Here is a 22344-nt window from a genome sequence, read left to right on the forward strand (position 1 = left end):
TATAGAGCGTGTTATTGGAATTTTTCCTTTTAGATTTACAAAAGCTATGCTTATTTCTAGGTTTTCAATGTAACCAGTGCGCTCATCTATGAAAAACTGCAGCAAAACATTAGTTCTGGGCAACGACTCTTTTTTCTCTCTCTCTCTCTCTCTCTCTCTCTCTCTCTCTCTCTCTCTCTCTCTCTCAAAAGAATTGCCCCCCTTTAACCGGTTCCTGACCAGCGCACGCCGATGTACGTCGGCAGAATGGCACGGGCAGGCATATTGGCGTACAGGTACGTCCAATGCCGCCCTGCCATCATGAGCGCGCCGCCGGTGGCGTGCTGTTCGGGACCCCAGTGAGTCCAGTCGCGGATCCCATGGACTCGATCGCCACGGGCATACCCGCAATCGTCTTACCAGGCGGCTGAACGGAGAGATGCCGTTGTAAACAGCATCTCACCGTTCTGCCTAGCAACTAGTGACGCTGATCTCTGCTCCATGTGATTGGAGCAGAGATCAGTGTTCACTAAATGAAAGCCCAGCCCCCAACAGTTAGTGACACACACCTAGGAACACCTAACCCCTACACTGCCACCCACTGGTTAACCCCTTAACTGCCAGTGTCATTTACACAGGAATCACTGCATTTGTATAGCACTGATTGCTGTATAAATGACAATGGTCCCAAAAATGTCCAATGTGTCCGCCATAATGTCGCAGTCACAATAAAACTGATCGCCGCCATTACTAGTAAAAAAAAAAAAATTACTAAAAATGCCATAAAACTATCCCCTATTTTGTAAACGCTATAACTTTTACGCAAACCAATCAATCGCTTATTGCGTTTTTTTTTGTTTTTTTTACCAAAAATATGTAGAAGAATACGTATCGGCCTAAAATGAGGGAAAAAAGTTTTATATATTTTTGGGGGATATTTATTATAACAAAAAGTTAAAAATAATGCGTTTTTTTTTTTCAAAATTGTCGCTGTATTTTTGTTTGTAGCGCAAAAAATAAAACCCGCAGGGGTGATCAAATACCACCAAAAGAAAGCGCTATTTGTGGGAAAAAAAGGACGTCAATGTTCCAGGTCAGTGAAGCAAGAGGGCGGTCATAAAATTTGGGATCATTTTCTGTATCGCTCCTAAAACTGTTTACTTTGAAGTGGATTGAAAGGTTACATTCACCAGTGTCCATGTATGTTACACAGGAGCAGTGCTTGTTTTTAGTTCCAGCATCACACAGTGCTGGTCAGCTCAGGAATGGCATTGGTCTGTGCAACTTTACTTGCTTTTTTTGTTTACCCACAGCAATTTCTGCCAATTTGGAGTAACCAAACAATCAACTTGTGGTGGAAAAAACAACAACCCAGTACTAGGTGTGTGTGTGTGTGTGTATGTGTATGTATATATATTTTTTTGTTTTATGGGTTTTCAAATTAACTTCAATAATTTTTAGGCACTTTGAAACTATTTAGAATGGTGGGGGATTGCTGATGGAAAGCTTGAATATGGCCCAGTGTATGTCAGTTCTTTTACTCTTCACCTTCCCTCCTAAAACAGCACCAAGATTATCAAATGTCTATAAAACAGCATTTTTTTCATTCTTTTGATCCAAAAAACGGTTTAGCTTACAGATTATAGCTATCTACAATGCACATTTCAGATACTTTGTATAAATCAATGGTTTACTAGTGTTTATTTTTTTTAGTTGCATACAAATTATTATGTAAATGTGTATTCCCATTGCATCCTTCGAGCTCCATTTTTCTGCAGCTCAATTCTAATACATAATGACATGGTACTAGCCTGCAGTCCACACCTTTTGTAACTCAGTGTTCTTAGAAGTACAGGGGAGAGTCCTTGGTTGACATCTGTGAAGGTCACTCGTCATGTCGTTCTCTGGTCCATTTGATCATGGTCTCGGGAGATCTGTAGAGGAAGATCAGTTTGGCAAACAATTGTTCCTCCAGGTCTAAGTCTCCTGTCTCACGCACCAAGAAGATGTCTGTGCAAAGTTTTAAAATGCGGTCAACGTTTGGTAGTTCTTCAAACATGATGGAGCGTGAGATCCCATTGAAGAACTCTCGGATGAATTTGCCAATGACCAGAACAACCGACATGTAAAGGCCAACAATGCTGAAAAAAACAAATCAGAAATATGGGTTATTATATTGCAAAAAGTGGATACTAGCTTGGCAGCAGAGGTATGTAACTTTTATCACTCAGTAATGAAAAGTGCTAATTTCAGATCTTTGGAAGTCTGCAACAAATGCTGGGTGGGCCAAAATATTTACACTACTTTGTTTTCATTATGTGTGCGGATGAGGGATGTGATTGTGTTAAATGTTGGCTGCCAAGGTGCAATGCTTCTGAGGGAAGATTTGAATGCAGGTCCTGTGGAAATGATGCTCTTGTATGTAGGTTGGCAAAAAAGGGATACAATGTGCATTCAGGGGGGTATGCATCTCGTCCAGGCAGCCTTCATTCACCCCCCCCCCCCATCACAATATGTAGTTTACTAGGGTGGGATGATCTGTGATAGTGGGGGTAATGCATTACATGTATGCTACCAAGGAAGGATGCAAGGGGAGGGGGAATTCAAGGTACTGGGGCAAATTTTGCTATGATTTGTGTATGAATGCAGTGAGTGATGAGCTGTGATTTCCAGGCTGGAATGTGTTGTGAATGCAGGTTGTCTGGGAGGCTTGAGCTGTAGGGGGTGAATGTAGGTTGTTGGAGAATGCTGTACTTGTGTAGATTGCTGTGGTGAATGCTGGTTCCAAGGAGGGATGTGCTTTATGTAGGTTGACAGAACGAGGGATGTTTTTTTTTTTGGGGAGGTGAATGTAGGTTGCTTAATAGTGAGTGATGCACTATGATGGGGAGGATTGAATGCAGGTTGCTGAGGATGGAAATATTCAGGGCTTCGGGGAGGATTGGGGTGTGAACTCAGGTTCATGGGGAGAAATGTACTAGGAGGGATTTTTGAATGAAGGTTGACAGAGAGTGAAGTGCATTATGAAGATTGCAAGAAGGGATGTAATGTGATCACAAGGTGAAAGTAAGTTGCCTGGGAAGGTGTGTGTGTGTGTTCAGGTTACAGGAGAATGCTGATGATTAGATGGTGAATGCGGGTTCTGTGGGAGTGATGCACTAAATGTAGGTTGCTGAGGAGGAATGCAACAATCAGGTGTGCATTCAGGGAGGATGTAGTACGAAATTGGCCTGCTACGGCTGGAGGTTGAAGGAGTAGATGGTGGCAGAGAGAATGAATGTTGGCCTTTTTTTGTATATAGCGCAAAAAAAAATAACCACATGTTCTCATTCTCTATTTAGACTGCATGTTAATACAGATTAGGGTTGATGTAGAAGAAGTTATAGCATGAAGGGGGGCTGGCCTTCACTTTTCTATGTGCCTAGTGTCCATTTCTCCTGCAGGCAACAGTATATAACCCAGGTTTCTTACTATCGAGCTCTGTCCCACACTACAGGCACAAAACTCCTATTTATTCTCCATTGAGGGACACATCTTGATAGGAACATGCAAAAGCAGTCCAAACTGAGGCTTGGATACACCCAAACAACACAGCTAGGAAGAAGAAAAATAAACTAAAATGGAAACCATGGCAATTAAATATAGACTTGTAGAAACTTGCAAAAACTAACATATACTGAGGCAGTCACATCAACCTTGTAAAAAACTTAGAGAAAGTATGTACAGAATATCATATTACAACAGCCCAAGAAGCTGCAAAGGGTACATTTTGCTCAATTCCTGGAGTTTAGCTTTACAAGCAAAGTAGACACTTTATAATGAAACTCATAGGCCAGAACAACCTGTTTAATCCACTTAGAAATAATGGAGCTGGAAAACCTTACATAGTAGGTGAGGTTTGGAAAAAAAAAAAAGACACAAGTCCAACCCGTGTGTGATTATATGTCATATTACATTGTATATCCCTGTATGTTGCGGGCGTTCAGGTGTTTACCTAATAGTTTCTTGAAACTATCGATGCTCCCGCTGAGACCACCGCCTTTGGAAGGGAATGCCACATCCTTGCCACTCTTACAGTAAAGGACCCTCTATGTAGTTTAAGGTTAAACCTCTTTTCTTCCCACTTTAAAGCGGCGGTCCACCCTAAAATGGACCTTCCGCTCATCGAAATTTCCCCCAATGTATTTTTGGGCCCTTTTTAAATATTGGTCTTACATTGGCTTTTCTTCAATCAGTTGGTACCATTCCAGTTCGTAGACTATAAGTAAAAATTAGGAACAATGGTCTGTCAATTCCTTGACTGAATTCCAAGTACCCTCAGGTGCAAGCCATCTTGTCCCGGTGCTTTATTAATGTTAAGTTACCCAAGTCTAATTGTAATTCTGTCCTCTGTTAACCATGGAGGTGCTTCCTGTCATGAGGATTAACACTGCAGTTTTGGTTACTGAAGCCCCCTGATTCTCTCGTGAAGACTGAAGAGAATTATAAATTCAATACCTTCGCCATCTCCCCATCCTTTGTAACCAGATGTACTTCCTCATTCTTTATGGGGCCAATATGGTCTGTTTGCCTTTTTTACTGTTTACATAAAGATTCCTTGGGATTTTGTTTGCTCTCCTCCGCTATGCCTTTCATGTTCTAGCCTAGCTGTCCTTATTGCAACCTTTACATTTCTCATTACATTCTTTATAAAGCATGAATGCTGATGATGATCCCTCAACCTTGTATTTTTTGAAGGCCTTCTCCTTTGCTTTTATATTGGAGTTAAGCCATTCAGGACTTTTGTTGACTTTTAAATTTATTACCTAGTGGGATGCATTATCTAATGCACTTATAGCAAACCCATCTCTCCTCCGTGTTCTTTGTTCCTAAGATTTTATCCCAAGTTATGCCTTCTAGCAAGGTTCGTAGTTTAGGGAAGTTGGCTCTTTTGAAATTCAGTGTCTTTGTATACCCCTTATGTTTCCCATTTGTGTGATTTATACTGAAGCCAATTGACCTGTGATCGCTGTTACCTAAATTGCCCCGTATATCCGTGATCAGGTCTGTATTGTTGGTAATCAGTAGATCCATTAACGCTTTATTTCTAGTTGGTGCGTCTACCAACTGACCCATAAAATTATCCTCCAAGACTTTTAGGAATGGGCGAGCCTTAGATGAATGCACAGAAACCTTTTCTAGGTTACTTTGGAATGACAAAAAAAAAAAAAAACATCTGATAGTACTCACCACCCTGTTTCTACATAAGATCAAATAGAGCTTTTTGGGAGACAGCATGAAATACTCAGAAACTCTTCTGCCAGAAGCAATGGCCACAAGAAAGGCTAACTTTATGGAATAGTAATGTCAGGGAGATGTCATAAATGGGTTCAAATGGAGGTCTTTGTTGCATTGACAATACTTGATTTAAATCCCACAGTTGGAGTGGAGCAATATGTGTACCCCATTGAATACTAAGTACAAATCAGTACATGATTAGCAAGGGGGTGTTGAAAAAGACTAGACCTGATCATTGATGGTACTAAGGAATATATGTTGTTCCACCCAAAATGGCAAAAAGAACACAGCTCACTGAAATGGTACATGTGGAAACACCCATAGATTCACATCAATGAAAATAAGTCTACACACCTTTCAACAACCAGGTCAGCAATTCCAGCAACCAAAAAGCAGGGTGAAAGATTAGTCCTTGAGGCAAGAGATCGTGTAACGGGCACAGCAAGTCCGTTTACACACAAACAAGGCTGAGATAGCACAATCTTTGACCCAGACCAATGAGGGGGGCAAAAAGGAATGGAATGACTGGAATACTCGGAGCCTTAATCATTCAACATAGACGAGATAAAAGTTTTAATGGCGAAAATGTGTAGATCAGGGTATACTGGTGCCACTAGGGCATCTGCTCTGCCCACTGTTGGATCCCAGGTTCTGGAAACAAACCTGTCTTGCTTCTTCTTCAATCAAGAAGCTAGTAAAATTTGGAGCTGGCTTTTCCCAACAGCAGACATGTACACTCCTATAAGAATACCATAGACCAGCTGAACGTTATAGGTGTACCTAGGAAAGGCTGTGCCCACTGCTACTGCAGGCAAAGAGCAGCACCAAAAGGCTGCATCTGTTGCCATAAAAAATATGTTCTTATATGCAGGCTGGCTTTAGCAGCTTCAGAGTACTCCACAGATGAGATGAAGCCACAAAAGGAGATATGTTTGCCATGTGCTAGCTCCTTTCCAGTAGTAATGTCAACAAAGATCCTGGCTAAAAAGAAGAAAACCATAGGAAGTTTAAAATGATGGTTGGGGCATACATACTGCCTGGCCCCAGTGTCAATACAAGTAACAGCCCTAGGTAAAAATAAAGAGGAGAATCACCCCAAGCCTGAAAACTATGCACAGTTTGCTTTAGTATAGTAAAAATAGACAAGCACAGAGCAGAAATCTTTATGTGCTTTACACAGATCCTGATAACTTCTGCAACTTCTGAAAATATGGCATACCTAGACCGCATTAGGTGCAGCAAAAGCTAAAATACCCAACACTGTAAAGCCTGATACACCCATTACCACAAAGTGGGTTTTCAGAGATGAGGACAGGTAACTCAGCAAGGAATCCCCATGTATACCATATATATGAGTCCTGTGTAAACTTGATAGGCAGGTGTATCGCTGCCAGACCATTGCAAAGGGAACAAAAGTATAATGAGCTAGAAAAACCTGAGCTCATTGGCTAACTGGAGAGACTTCCAGGATTTCCAATATCCAGCTTAAATCTACCAGTAGCTGTAGATTGCAGAAAATTTTAACCAAATTTGCCAAAACACTAATATGGCAGAAAAAAAGAATACCCATTCCCCAAAAGGAAGTTGAGCAAGATTAGCGTCAGAGAGGTTATAGACTTTAGGGGACATGCCTTTAGAGTTGTATGTGTCTAGTGTCCATATCTCCTGAGGGAAGCGTCATAACCCTGATTTCTTACCATCAAGCTGTGTCGCTCAGTGAACGCTAGAGAATATTAATCTGGATGTTATAGGCAATTTGCATGGTTACTCTTTGATAGGTAAGCCTATTTAGGAAGATAGTATTAAAAAGAGGCAGCTCTTACCCGTATCCAGCTAGGAATCCAAGGCTCTGAGGACTGGCTTTATCATTGTAAATTACAAGTTCTATATTCTTAGCACAGCCATTTGCCCCGCAGGCTGGATGCCACTCCTGAATAACCCACCACTCCGTCACCTGGCCTGATGTGCTGTTAACAGTCAACTGCTGCAGTTTGAGGGTTAGATTCCGGAAAAAGGCATATTTCTCAATGTCTTCTGGCTTATCTGAAAAGTCTAAAGGAGAGACCAGATGGAGGTGAAAAGGATTTCTATCGTTTTAGTAGTCTGGCAATAAGGAGAAGAGGATTTTAGTCGCACATCAAAAAGTCCACTCTACACCCATCCCATCACTGTTTATTGCAGCAGATAAATGACATGAAATAGAAGCTACCGCTGTGTAACCCTGTTCTGCTTCACTGCAGGCAGTGCCTGAGGCCTGAAACAAACACACGGCACACGTCTGTGCATGTCGGCTTCCAACGGAGCCTTTTCACTGATATTTTGCAATGTGGCAGATCCTTTTAGATTTAGCTGTTATCATATTTAGTTATTACCTGTCTTGAGACGGTGGGCAATTTTGGCCTCAGGGCCAGCGTTTGCTCTGAGGTGCTTTGGCAAAATGTTCTTCAGCATCCTAAAAAAAAAAAAAAAAAAAAAAAAAAAGCGTCCACATTGTAAGGCAATTTCATAAGTCATTCTAAATATTTATACAAGTCCGTCTTTTATTATTGGTTCCTATACCTGGCGATCTGCCATTAAATTCCTTGACATCACCCTGTCCCCTAACTGTGCCGCCCTGCCACATGGGCTTCTTATGAACTACTACCAGGCATAGTTGCCACCATCAGGGAGCTCCTGAGAAATGCTATGTAGCCATCAATGGCCCAAACACGTCTGCTGGAACTGGGCCCCTCCCAGGTCAGACTGTCCTTTACTTTGCAAACACTTTTGCTTCTTTCTTACCACCATGGGCATATTCTTTGTGGGGCAGATACACAAATTGGCTGCCTATTCCAAACAGATTTGGAAGGTAAAGATGCATCCATACAAGTCTTTAGACAAGTCCCTCTAGGTATGCTGAATCTGTAAATTGCTGCTCCTATATTTGCCTTATTTTAATATAATGACAAAGCAGCCTTTTGCATATTCTCATACACTTTGACAAACGTGGGTGGCATAATCATGACATGTTTTTTGACATGCTAATAGGTGTAGCTTCATTATGGCAGAGCACAGATAGACTTGGTTGTTAATACATCATTCTGGTTTATAGAAACCCCATGCTTGGGTCTTACACAGGGACCACTATGACTGAGCTGCTCCACTACAAAATACTCGGCTTTGGCAGGGGGATAAATATTAGACAACACAGACGTAGACAAACATATCATACAATGGCTCTCTTCTTTCCCCTCTCAACATCTGAACAATCTGGTCACGGGTTTCTGCATCATCATAGCACACTGTGTGTTTTCCAAAGCTCTCTGCGCTCTTTACAATAGATGCATTCCTGGAACAGAACACAATAGTCATGGTACAGTATACACAATACAATTCCTGGCCTGGTTAAATTTTGTAGCAGTCAGGGTAAGGTGAGATGAGATTTGCCAGCACAGCAGACAGTGAGCAGTTGATTGCACACTGTGTCCCTTAGAGAGACTGGGTTGATTTAATAAAACTGGAGAGTGCAAAATCTGGGGCAGCTCTACATAGAAACAAATCGGCTTTTTTTTGTCGAAACCTAACCACTTCTGGACCGCCGCACGCCAATATACGTCCTAACTTTGAAGACGGATATCTTTGTTATGGCAGCAGCTGGCTGCCATAACCCTGGTATCCTCTTCTTCAGCAGCCGGCCTGGTCTCCGATAATAGTGGTCTCGACGGCAGATTTTTTTTTAATTGCATTTTAGTGTAAATATCAGATCTGAGGTCTTTTTGACCCCAGATCTCCTATTTAAGAGGTCCGGTCATGCTTTTTTTTTTTTTTTTTTTTTTTTTTTTTTTAATACAAGGGATGTTTACATTCCTTGTAATAGGAATAATAGTGACAAATTAAAAAAAAAAAAAGAACAGTGTAAAAATAAAAAGGTAAAATATATAAGATTTTTTTTTTTTTTTAAACTCGCCCTGTCCCACCAAGCTCGCGTGCAGAAGCGAACTCATACGTGAGTAGCGCCCGCATATGAAAACGGTGTTCAAACCACACATGTGAGGTATCGCCGCAATCGGTAAAGTGAGAGCAATAATTCTAGGCCTAGACCTCCTCTGTAGAATTTTTTTTTTAAACGTCGCCTATGGAGATTTTTAAGGGTAAAATGTCGTCGCCATTCCACGAGCATGCACAATTTTGAAGCGTGACTTGTTGGGTATCAATTTACTCAGTGTAACATTATCTTTCACAATATATAAAAAAAATTGGGCTAACTTTACTGTTGTCTTATTTTTTAATTAAAAAAGTGCATTTTTTCCCCCAAAAAAAGTGCACTTGTAAGACCGCTGTGCAAATACAGTGTGACAGAAAGTATTGCAAAGACCGCTATTTTATTCTCTACGGTGTAAGAAAAAAAGTTGTATAATGTTTGGGGGTTCCAAGTAATTTTCTAGCAAAAAAAAAATGTTTTTAACTTGTAAACAACAAATCTCAGTAACAGGCCTGGTCCTTAAGTGGTTAAACAAGCTGAAGTTAGAAGCCGATTGGCCACCATGCACAGCTGCCCCAGATTTTGCACTCTCTAGTTTTAGTAAATCAACCCCACTGCCATCATGTTTGAGAGAAGGTTCTCTTAATAGGGTAGCATGCAGAAAAACTATGGTGTGATGCTGGCTTTTCCCAGCAAATTTATGCATGTGCCCCTCTGTACCTGAGGATGCTCCAATGAACATCAAAGTAGATATGAGTGGATTCAGATAGCTCCTCGATCATGGCCTCTCGGCTTGCTGGGCTGATAGTCCACAGAAGGCTGGCATTGCTCTTTATTTTAGCGGTAACAATGTCCTCTGGCATATAATTAACTATAAACTGCATGGCAGACTATGAGCAGAAGAAAACAAATACTGTGCATCAGATAAATTGCCCTCAATGAAACAAGATGTGAAAGGGCATACTCAATCCCAATTATAGATGGGGATGCTGGCAAGTTAAAAAAAATAATACAATTCCTCATGTTTTATCCCTTTAAAAACCCTGCCAGTACAAAAAAGATGTACATCTACAGTACAGGTGTTCATCTCTCAGAAATGAAAATATTCAGCTCCTAAGCCCTGTGGGCTGACAACACACATCATCTTTGTGGACTGAATGGTGTCAACCCTGTCAAGTGTTCCTTGTAAAAATACTGAACCACTTCCACTATCAGATTTCTACAAAATAAAGGCTAATCAGGCTATAGTACAAAATCGGAACCGGTGAGGGCTCCTTACAGGAAGTGTATATAAGTGTAATGGGTATATTCTCAATTGCCCATTGGGAGACACAAGAACTCAGTACCAGTTCCTTTTTTTTACTGCCTACAAAAGGTAGGGACACTGGCATACAGAAAAAGTCTCAAGGCAACCCCTGGGAGGTTGGACACCTTTTTTTTCTAGCTCCACTGAATAAAACTAATTAATTTTGCTGGACTTTTTTCCTTGAAATGTCAGTCAAGATTCTGTAATACACTGCTATTTTTATTATTTTATTTTTTAAGCTTCTGTGACTTCAATCAAGATACTTTGCTGCACCGCTGCTTGAGCTGGTCAAACTGTGGAAAACTCAGGAGACCCTCCTTTTGAAGAGAGTCAGGCTCCCCAGGTTTCTGGCTTTGGTACTCTTGAGTCACCATGTAGCACTAGTTCCATTTTGGTCCTTGCAAGGGGATATTGTACCTGTGGACCTTTATCTTCTCCCGCTTAACTCTTCAGGTTTACTAGGCAGTGCCTCCTAACATGGTCTCCCTTTTGCATGCAGCCACTCAGTCCTGTTCAGCCTCCCTTTTTATGTCTGGGAGCCTGAATTCAGGGTCCGACATTTAAATAGTTTGCTTGGATCAAGAAGCTCCAGGCACAACCTGTCAGCTTTTAGCCGGAGACAAGCTGGTTCTTTCCCGTTGCCCTGGGAGGTCTTCTATGGCTCCAGTCTTACCATATTGGGGACTTATGTCTGACTCCCCAGAACAGACAGTTCCTGCTTTATCAGCAGACCCTGCAGGGAGTCAGTATTCTATTTTGATATGCCCTAGTAATCATCCAGTGCTGCAGGACCTTCATCTCTGGGAAGGTTTGAGAACTTTCCCTGCAACAGAATGATTGACTATCTCCCTATGCTGGGCAATGGTGAGTGCGCCACTTGTGACTGCACTGTCACTACTAAATACAAGGCATCACCCATGTCTGTCACGAATGAGAAAATAAGATCTTTGTACTTAGCATAAAATAGTTTTTCTCAGGGGGGCATAGGTCCCAGACCTCTGAGCCCCGGGTACTGCTTGCTCACAAAATTGAGGCATGCTAGGTAGAGGAGGGGTTGTATGGGGCTTACAACATTTTCTGTATGCCTGTGTCCAAACCTGTAGGCTGTTCAGACATCAATTAAGTCCTGTGTCTGTCAAAGGACTAAAAAAAAAGAAATAAAATATATGACAAGTAAAAAAAAAAATATTTTTTGCAGTTCTAAAACAGATCTATCAAAACATTTTAAATTCTATATTTAGCAAACCAAAAAAAGTAGAGAGGTTTATTTAAACCTACATACTACTTCTTATACCTCGTAGGAACTCTACTAAAAAGAGCCTTTTGTGTCCCTGTTCCTGCAGCTTTTTTGGTCTTTACTATACCAATTAACAGTCTTATTCCCACTGCTGGATTCTACGTATTGCTAAATAAACCTCCCCGTATTTCAGTATATCAATGTGTACTCACGGGGTGTAAGGCGTAACTGTATGTCAGCTGATCAAACGCTCCCTGAGAGAAGGGGACCAAGTTCTGCTGCTGGGCACTCATAGTAAACAGAGGCTGAATAATTCAAAAGAGAGAAAACAAAAAAACATAGAAAGCGTATTTCTTTAAAAACATGATTAGTAGTGGTACTTGAAAAGTAACATTGCTGACATTAATTATCACAGTATAGAATGAAAACTAAGTGGAGTATTTGTGAAGAATCAATGTGCCTGTTTAGAAGTGCGCACCCCCCCCACCCATCCTCTCGTAATGATCATCAAGGTGGGGAGTGATGCTGAAGACACATTACTAAAACTGGAAAGTGCAAAATATGGTGCAGATCTGCATAGAAACCGTTCAGCTTCCAGTTTTTTTCTTTTGTCAAAGCTTAATTGAGCAAGCTGAAGTTAGAAGATAATGGGTCTACAATGTTGCACCAGATTTGGCACTCTTGAGGTTTAGTAAATTGACCCCACTGTAATTTACGTGGAGGAATCCTTTAAGCTGTATCAACCTATTTATGTTTGCTGCAAACAGAAGAAACAAGCAGCATAACTTCAAAATAAGTTCTTATTTATACTTTGCACAACTCCTTCAATAAAGACTTCAATCTGTAACTTTTATGTTGCATTACTTAGAAGATGGTGGGGCAGCACATACAGAGGGTATAGAAAAGAATGACTCCCTTTAAATTAATCACATTTTGTTGCTTTGCAGCCTAAAATAAAGACAGACATTTTTTATTTTATCCAGCTGTATTTACTCTACTACTTCTAATATCCAAGTGAAAGATATAAAACCAACATGTCCGTTTTTTTTAATTCAAAAGCAGCATCAGTGAGTTGGAAAAAGGATCACCCCCCCCCCCCCCCCACACCTAAAAATGGCTTGTAAACTCAATCAGGTGTAGCTAATCACCTTCTCAGTGGCACACAAAGCCATTTAAACTTTCAACTGATCAGCTGTGGACATTTTGATTATCTCAGCATGAAAAGAGCTTTCCTGTAGCATCTGAAGCAAACAATGAACTGTGGGTGGCAAGGCACTGTCAAAAGATCACGGGGATTTTTTATTTTTTTTAAAGGCTTTATCAATGCCTAGAAGCACATTCAAGTTTTGTACTAAGAAATGGAAGGTATTTGATACAACACAGACCTCCTCGCTGGATCAGGACGTCACTCCAAACTGGATGAAAGAGCCAGGAGGAAACTGGGCAGAGAGGCTACCAAGAGGCCTACAGCAACTCTGAAGCAGTTGCAGGCATTTATGACAAAGGGTGGTCATTATGTGCATGTGACAACAATATCATAAATTCTCCACAAATATGGCTTATATGGGAGGGTTGCAAGAAAAAAAGCCACTCCTGAAGAAAGGCCACATACAGTCACGACTGTGCTTTGCCAAAACACACCTTGTAGATTCTGAGGCCACATGGAAAAAGGGGTTATGGTCAGATGAGACTAAAATTAAATTAATTTGGCCTCAACACCAAACAATATGTCTGGCGGAAATGCAATACAGCTCACCATCCAAATAACACCATTCCTACAGTAAAGCATGGTGGTGGAAATATCCTGTTATGGGGGTGTTTCACTGGAGCACTTTTAAGGATAGACGGAAAATGGATGGGGCAAAATACCATCAGGTAAATCTGCTGCCCTGTGCCAGAAAGTTGTCAATGGGAAGAAGGTTTACCTTCCAGAATGACAATGACACAAAGCACACAACAAAAATTACCACACAGTGGTTGAAGGAGAAAAAGGTGAATGTCCCTGAATGGACTAGTCAGAGCTCAGACTTAAAACTCATTAAAAATCTGTGGAATGATTGGAAGACTGCAGTCCACAAATGTTCACCATCAAATTTAACTGAACTTGAGCAGTTCTGCAAAGAAGAGTGGGCACATATAACAAAGTCTAGATGTGCAAAGTTAGTAGAGACATCCCAATGGACTAAAGGCTGTAATTAAAGAAAAAAGAAGCTCAACAAAATACTGACACAAGGGGCTAAACCTTTTGCCAACTTCATGATACGGTTTTTGATTTTTTTTTTTTCCCTGACATGTTGGTATTAGATCTTTCACTTGGATGTTATATGTTGCACTGAGTAGATAAAACAAAAAATGTGTCTGTTTTTATTTCAGGCTGCTAAAAGCAACAACATGTGAATATTTTAAAGGGGGGCCGATTCTTTTCTATACATACTGTATATCTGACCCAAATAACATTTGCAGCTCCAGGCCATTCAGGGGTTTCTCAGTTGGTCTCTTCGCGCCTTAATGGTGGTACTGCTACTGTATGGAGTCCTCCAATATCCAAGGAAGGTAACAGTGTCATGTATGGTGCTTTGAGGCAGGGCCTGGAAGGATATTTATTGAAAATGCAATACCATTACTTGAGTACATTCTTACCTCATAACCACTGATGCTTATCTGCATGGAAACATCCAAAGGCTGATTTGTCACCCCGGCCACAGATTTCACCAGTGACATAAACAGGAGTGGGAACCAAACAATACAGATGAGTGCAAAAATAATAACTCCTCCCATTCCGTACTTGACAATTTTCTTTTTCTTCTGGCCTGGGGGCTCTGGATATTTCTGAAAAGTTTACAAATATAAAATTAACCTCTTGAATGCAGGGCAAAACAGCAGGTCCACTTAACTGCCACACTTCTCAACTGCACATCACTCAGATGTTTCACTCCCCTGCCAATCTGTTCAGCCACCAACAGTGAACAAAAATAACCAGTATTACTCTGTATAACAGAACATATGACTTACTACCCTTCCTTCTACGTGGATAATGTGGCAGCTCTGGTGCTATGTGATCGAACACTCAGGAACCCTGTGCTGTCACATGGGGCAGGTTGAGTGTCTTCACAATATTTTCCATCTCTCCTGACAGTAAACATATACAAGGTTTTGAATACTCTTTTTTTTTTTTCGAAAAACAAACTTTATTGAAAAAAAAGAAAGAAACAGAAGATAACATACATAGCAGGCATACATACGATACATCAAATAACGTGGGCCAATCTGGCCAAGGCAGTGTTGCATACATGAGAGCATTGGGTTAGCTGCGCGATATAGGGGTCCGACACCCATCATGGGTAGATGCAGCATTAGAGCTAATGTGTGTCAACCGGGGGAGGGGGAGCAGGCAAAAGGAGAAATAAAAGGGGGAGGGGGACATAAGAAGAGTATTGAATACTCATTTTTAGTTCAAATATTTTTATTGAGTTTTTCAGATACAGTGGGGCAAAAAAGTATTTAGTCAGCCATCAATTGTGCATGTTCTCCCACTTAAAAAGATGAGAGAGGCCTGTAATTGTCCATCATAGGTATACCTCAACTATGAGAGACAAAATGCAAATAAATCCAGACAATCACGTCTGATTTTTTAAAGAATTTATTTTCAAATATTAAGTATGCAAGTATTTGGTCACCTACAAACAAGCAAGATTTCTGGCTCTCACAGACCTGTATCTTCTTCTGTAAGAGGCTCCTCTGTCCTCCACTCATTACCTGTATTAATGGCACCTGTTTGAACTTGTTATCAGTATAAAAGACACTTGTTCACAACCTCAAACAGTCACACTCCAAACTCCATTATGGTGAAGACTAAAGAGCTGTCTAAGGACACCAGAAACAAAATCGTAGACCTGCACCAGGCTGGAAAGACTGAATCTGCAAAAGGCAAGCAGCTTGGTGTGAAGAAATCAACTGTGGGAGCAATAATTAGAAAATGGAAGACATACAAGACCACTGATAATCTGCCTCAATCTGGGGCTCCACACAAGATCTCACCACGTGGGGTCAAAATGATCACAAGAACGGTGAGCAAAAATCCCAGAACCACACGGGGGGGGGGGGGGACCTAGTGAATGACCTGCAAAGAGCTGGGACCGACGTAACAAAGGCTACCATCAGTAACACACTATGCCGCCATGGACTCAGATCCTGCAGTGCTAGACGTGTCCCCCTGCTTAAGCCAGTACATGTCCAGGAACGTCTGAGTTTTGCTAGAGAGCATTTGGATGATGCAGAAGAGGATTGGGAGAATGTCATATGGTCAGGTGAAACCAAAGTAGAACTGTTTGGTAGAAACACAACTCGTTGTGTTTGGAGGAGAGAGCCTCCCCCCCCCCGGCAACAAAGGTTTCAAGGTCCTGGAGTGGCCTGGCCAGTCTCCAGATCTTAACCCCATAGAAAACCTTTGGATACTATGGAGTATTGAGATGAACTTTTGATATTGAAAAAAATACTTATTTTCCACCATAATTTGCAAATAAATTCTTTCAAAAATCAGACAATGTGATTGTCTGGATTTGTTTCCACATTTTGTCTCTCATAGTTGAGGTATACCTATGATGACAATTACAGGCCTCTCTCATCTTTTTAAGTGGGAGAACTTGCACAATTGGTGTCTGACTAAATACTTTTTTGCCCCACTGTATATAACAAAGTAGTACATCAACATTTTGGTTCAATAATTTTGTCCTATACATATATAAGACACCAAAATACCTTACCAGTATCTATTATGATTTTTTTCGCAGTACAATACAATAGTGTATTACTCTTGAATAATAAATGAATCCTTGTTTACCCCAAACGGAAATATTCTGTAAACAAGGGTAGGTTGCTAAACATTAGGAAAGGAAGGAAAAGGGAGAGGAAGTTACCATATCAGTTCAATCTCTTAGTTATATGATCTACCTGAAACACAATATTAGTAGTTCTCGTTATTTAATTTTTTTTTATTTTTGAACACTCCTCACTGATACCTAAAATACGTCTCCAGCAAACAACTTTGAGTTTGTCCTTTTATCTTAAAGAATAAAAGCAACCAAGCTTCTTAGAAAAGCATTCTGGGTACATGCCAATATGACAAGCCTGCAAGTGTCCTCATCCACTTGGTTTATAAAAGAGGCTTCAGAGAAAAGCACAGGTGCCATTGATGAACTTTTTCTATAAACTTTAATCAAATGACATCAGCATGAAAGTCACTGACCTGGAACAAGCCTGCAGCCAGAACGCCTAATCTGCAAACATGTACAAGTCAGTGACTTGGAGGGTTTAAAATCGCCATGAAAAAGTGGCATTTTTAGCAGGCAATTTAAACCTCTATGTACTCTCCACATAAGCAATTCTAATGATTGCTAACTCATACACAGGACTGTTTCAGCCTACTTGACCTCATCAACAAAAAGTCAAGTCAGTGTGACACGCCATGGATGTCAAGGTAACAATAGATGTGTAAGGGTGATGCATACATTTCTCCTGAACACCAGTTTCTATCAGTCACGACTCCTGATCATACAAACTTCATACCTTCTCAGATTCCCTCCAGCACTTCATAATGAAGATATTGGCATAGAGATCCTCCACACAGATCCAGCTGGATAGGCTGAGAGTCGTGTCAGTCCATATCCAATCCATCACAGCTCTCATTTCAGTCAGGAATGGGACCATTCGGAAACTGTACAGCAAACAATTATACATCATATTGAAAAATAAAAGCTATGTAATCATATATGTAATTTCTCAGAGTTAAAAAAAAGTCATCATGGCTTGACAGTGTAAGGAAGATACATGTTGCCAATCAGCCCATCAAATACTAAAGAACTAACGGCAAAGCTTCTTTTTTTATTTGGGATAGAGTAAGGGATGGTTATAGCCCCTGTCAGTTTGTTTGCCATCTGTGTCCCATTGGAGTGGAGTGATTTCCCTTCACCTCTTTTCCCATAGCCAACACAGGAAGTGAGGAAATTACTGGTTGTCACCAAAACTAGTGTCCTATTGGAAGGCTTCTATTCTTGTGCCAGTGACTACCCAAATTTTTTTTATTTTTTTTTCACTCTCGATGAAGGTAAACAGACTACATACAGAGGGTGAATCCTTGTACGAGGAGAAATATTTGGTCTGCCTTTGTTGACCTCTTTCTGAAAATGTAAATGGCAATCCAATCAAAAGCTAACTAAGCTTAAACCTACTCCTGCCCCTATTCTAAGCCTTATACTAACTACCCTGTAAAGGGAAGATGTCTATACTTAGCTAAGCTAAGAACTCCAGTCCGGTTATGTTATTTCTCCAAAAGCGACTTTAGGATGGAGAAGAGCACCAACAACAACTGCAGAGCCTGGACGGGGACATCTCCTATAGACTTACTATGGGGCACCCATGTTTGTCTGTCCCTCCTCTACACTGTAGCCAACACTGGGACCCAATCACGTGACCAGACTGGAGTGCTCTTAGCCCTTGTACACACGGTCGGACATTCTGACAACCAAATCCGTTGGATTTTGTCCGAAACTGTTGCATACACACGGTCGGACGAAGTTGTCGGAAAATCCGATCGTTCAGAAGGCGATGACGTTATTTCGTTACGACGGGACTACGCTCAGGCTAGTAGCCAATAGCTTTGATGTAGGAATTTGATCTGAGCATGATTGGCACTTTGTCCGATCGGAATTCTCTACACATGATCGGAGTATGTCTGATCGGAGCAGTTTGTCGGAAAATATTTCCAGCAAGTTGGAAAATTTGGTCCGACGGGTATTCCGACGGAAACAGTCCGATGCAGACCACACAGTCGGAATATCCGACAAAACGGTCCGATAGGACACATTCCGTCGGAATCTCCGACCGTGTGTACAAGGGCTTAGATTAGGTAAGTATAGACATCTTTGCTTTATAGTTAACATAGAGCTTAGAGTGAGGTGGGGAGTAAGTTTAAGCTTAGCTTTTGACCAGACTTCTACTTTAAGGACGGAATGTCTTTAACCAGTTTCCGCCCGCGCTATAGCTGAAAGATGACTACAGTGTGGGCTTACTTTGATGTCTTCCCATGATCACACCCCCTGCCGCATGCAGATGGGGCACTCTGTGATCGACAGGCCCTTTACCACATGATCAGCTCTGTCCAATGACAGCTGATCACGGATGTAAACACAAGCCAGTTATCGGCTTTTATTCCCTCACGCCGATAGCGTGATGAGAGAAGAAGAGAGCCGATGACAGGCTTCTGTTAAACCATCAGTGCTGCCAATCAGTGCCTCCTCATCAGTGCCCTTTAGTGCCGCCTATCAGAGCCCATCAGTGAAGGAGAAAAATTGCCCATTTGCTAAATTTTGTAATAAACTATAAAAAAAAAAAATCTTCAAAATGTCAGGTCTTTGTTTGTTTAGCAAAAAATAAAAAACTCAGAGGTGAATAAATACCACCAAAAGAAAGATCTATTCATGTGAAACAAATTATACAAAATTTCATATGGTTACAGTGTTGCATGACCGCTCAATTGTCATTGTGACATCGCTGAAAGCTGAAAATTGGCCTGGGCACGATGGGGGTAAAAAGTGACCTGTAGGCAAGTAGTTAATACCTTCTATGTAACGTACTGTGCAACCTTTCTTGTGTTCCTGGCATTCCTACCAGACAACAGGACTAGGTCTTTGCTTGGGCCTCCTAGTGAACATCACTTCAGTTGAAAAAAACTTAACTTTTTGGGATCCCAGCCTGTGATTGGACCGTGAAACCACATTAACACACTGTTGTGATACTTTTATGTCTGTCCTGGTGATGTGAGCGCTTATGGCTGTTTTACCCCTATGATTTATTTTGGATACAATAAGAACCTTAAGGCTTCTCAAATTTTCACTAGCTGCTCTCTCTTCCCACTATTTTCCTGGCGGTGGATGTTAACCAGAGTTTAGCATCATAACTTGCTACCTTTTAGAACACCCCTCTCCTGAGGAAGCATGCCTGTGAAATGCCGAAAAAAAAAAAAAATCAGAAGCCCCTCCACAGTCTACAAGTGCATTTTCTACTTTTTACGTGATGTGATGAAGTGAACCAATATGTATATCTGGTGGATGGTATTTATATTGCCCCTTTTCCGGAGAAGTGAAAAGTAATTTGTCTCCTGTGGGTGGGGCCTAACATATCAGGGATATTGTTCAGTTTTGTGCTTATGATGTACATTGTTTTGAAAGATTTTTTCAAGTTTATATGACTTTTAGGTATAATAAACCAGTTTTTTCGCTGGTATGATTTGATATAAATAAAGTTTTGGATCTTACTCTATGTATGTACTTTTTTGAGTGGTAGTGCATTATTAAAGTCTCTTTATTTGTATTGCTCTCCATCAGCGGCAGCCAGTCCATAAGGAACGCCGCCCCCTAATCTCCCTGTGGGGCGCCGGACACACAGATTTCTACAAGCTTTTTTTTTTTTTTTTTTTTTTTAAGCACATGATTATTAGAGCCTGGAGCTCTAATTGGCTTCAAAAAGGTTGGGCTTGGAGCGAGCCCACCCACTTGTGACATTAGCGAATCAACATATGCTATGGTCTTCCTGCTTCTCCTTCCAGGCCAATCAGGACAGGAAGCCGGTTTTTAGACCGGATTGGTGGGCAGGAGAAACCAGGGAGGCTGCCCACAACTTGGATGGGGTAAGGGCAGACCTGGCAGGGGGGGGGGGGGGGTGTTTGCCTTTTCAGACTGCTCTATATGCAGGTGGTTATATCACCATTATATATAATGGTGGTATTTTTATTTCTGCCCAGGATTCAACTTTAAGTAGGAAAGAAGAAAAAGACTGACTATGTAAAGTAACAAGAGCACATTTAAATTCTTTACAGAGCAATTAGTTTCATTAACGTTCCACTGACGTTAGATCAGAAACTCCGAAACTACATCAATTCAGATGCCCTGCAGAATGTAAAAGGTGTCACAAAGCCTGTTTGATCAGGGGTAAATAGATAAGTAAACAGATTTCCTCACCCCTGGAAGAGGAAGAGGTTGATGCAGTTGTAACTCTTTGTCAGGAAGTTTCCCAGGACTCGGTTGGGGTAGCCACACTTGATCTGATATGCAGACAGTCCAAAATACAAACACTTAACAAAGTACCACAACTGGGCAACGTTATTTGTGTTAAATCTCCTGCAAAACACAAACATAATACGGACAAAGATAAGACACAAGTAGTGTACTGAGCATTAAAAAAAAAAAAAATACTCTACTGCAGGTTAGTGACTTGTGAATGACACATGGCTCTCCGGAACCTCTGATGGTGGTGCTTCAAGCTGCCTATCAAGCTGTCCTCAGTCTTTCTACATTATCTGCTTCCCAAAAACAAAAGTATGCTATTGAAGCATTACCTGATGCCTGATAATCTGAATAAATGGTCAATAGCATGAATAAACGTCTGTTAATTATTAAACTTTAATAAACTGACTGTATGAGTATAAAGCAGGAACATCGTCACTAGCTTCCAAAAGCTCTAAAACTTGCAGCATTGTAATGGGTTTTTAGGTAAGCATTTTAGATTTGTATTTAACAGTTGGACCAGGTCTGAGGATCAACATTACAGTGGATGGTGCTTGGCTAGTTTAACCTTTGTTAAGCACTTACCTGTCAGGTCCTAAAACAAGCTAAAATGCCATCCTTAAAATATCAGGCACTAGAGGTAAATGCATCTCAATGACTCTGACACTTGCTATTGAAGTTGAGAGCTGGCCTACCCCTGTAACAGGCAGTCTCCATGGCCAGTAGTAAGGTTATTCAGTCAGGAGGGGACTGGATAGCTCTCCATTTTTAGGAATTTGTATTTTCAACTGACAAAATATTATTAAAGCCATGGTGGATCATGACTTTATATGATTCTTGAAAGTATTACCTATGATAATATCATTTCTGACTTTAGTATCATCCGTTAGAAACCATGAAGTGGACCTGTTCTTTGACAATAGGGACTGTGAAAATGTATTATGTCACCATACCTTTCGGTGACTCCAGGTAAGATAAAAAACATCCAGAAGTGAATCCCGAAAACCAGGACAACCTGGAAGACACACTTGCCGAACATTGTTTTGCGCAGATAGATGGCTCTGTCAACGATCATGGTGCCAAACTGTAAGAGAAGCATCACTAGAAAGGCTTCTGGTACCTGGTCCTCCGACAGCGACTCAGTGATATCTGCTGCAGCCGAGTGTTTCTGCAAATAAATACAGGCCGTCAGTATTTACTGAGTGGGGACATTTTCTAAAACTTTAAGGGCAGCTTCAGAGGTGTCAAAATCACAAGCAAAAGCGCACCCAGATGTAATATAATCTATAAATCAGTATTCTGCTGCTTCCAAAAGATCCTATTAGTAGGCTGGGGGTGGGGGTATTCTGACCAAGTTGTTCTGGTGTTATCCCACTGAAGGTCAGGGGCATGACTATACAATCTGGAAGGGATGTCTGGGGGCAGAGTTGTTGATCATCCACATTTTTACAGTAATTTTTTTTTTTTTTAAAACATCCCATTTTCTCCTATCCCTTAATGTCTATGAGAACAATAAACAGTCACC

General features: G+C 41.0%; 1 protein-coding gene across 1 annotated transcript in view; it reads right to left on the bottom strand.

Annotated features, from left to right (window-relative positions):
• Positions 1-1663: 1663 nt before the first annotated feature.
• The window catches only part of LOC143934811 (piezo-type mechanosensitive ion channel component 2-like), a 112577-nt gene continuing 91896 nt past the window's right edge, over positions 1664-22344 (bottom strand). The window contains exons 44-53 of the mRNA XM_077458433.1: positions 21773-21987; positions 20775-20933; positions 17326-17473; positions 14401-14589; positions 11973-12065; positions 9938-10107; positions 8468-8584; positions 7629-7708; positions 7080-7308; positions 1664-2120 (exon numbers count right to left, since the gene is read on the bottom strand). Coding sequence (XP_077314559.1) covers positions 1865-2120; positions 7080-7308; positions 7629-7708; positions 8468-8584; positions 9938-10107; positions 11973-12065; positions 14401-14589; positions 17326-17473; positions 20775-20933; positions 21773-21987 — 1656 coding nt within the window. The 3' untranslated portion in view covers positions 1664-1864. The remainder of the gene's footprint in view (positions 2121-7079; positions 7309-7628; positions 7709-8467; positions 8585-9937; positions 10108-11972; positions 12066-14400; positions 14590-17325; positions 17474-20774; positions 20934-21772; positions 21988-22344) is intronic.

Source organism: Lithobates pipiens, unplaced genomic scaffold (genome assembly GCF_037356315.1).
Source record: "Lithobates pipiens isolate NorthernLeopardFrog02 unplaced genomic scaffold, aLitPip1_a1.2 Scaffold_28, whole genome shotgun sequence".
NCBI lineage: Eukaryota > Metazoa > Chordata > Amphibia > Anura > Ranidae > Lithobates > Lithobates pipiens.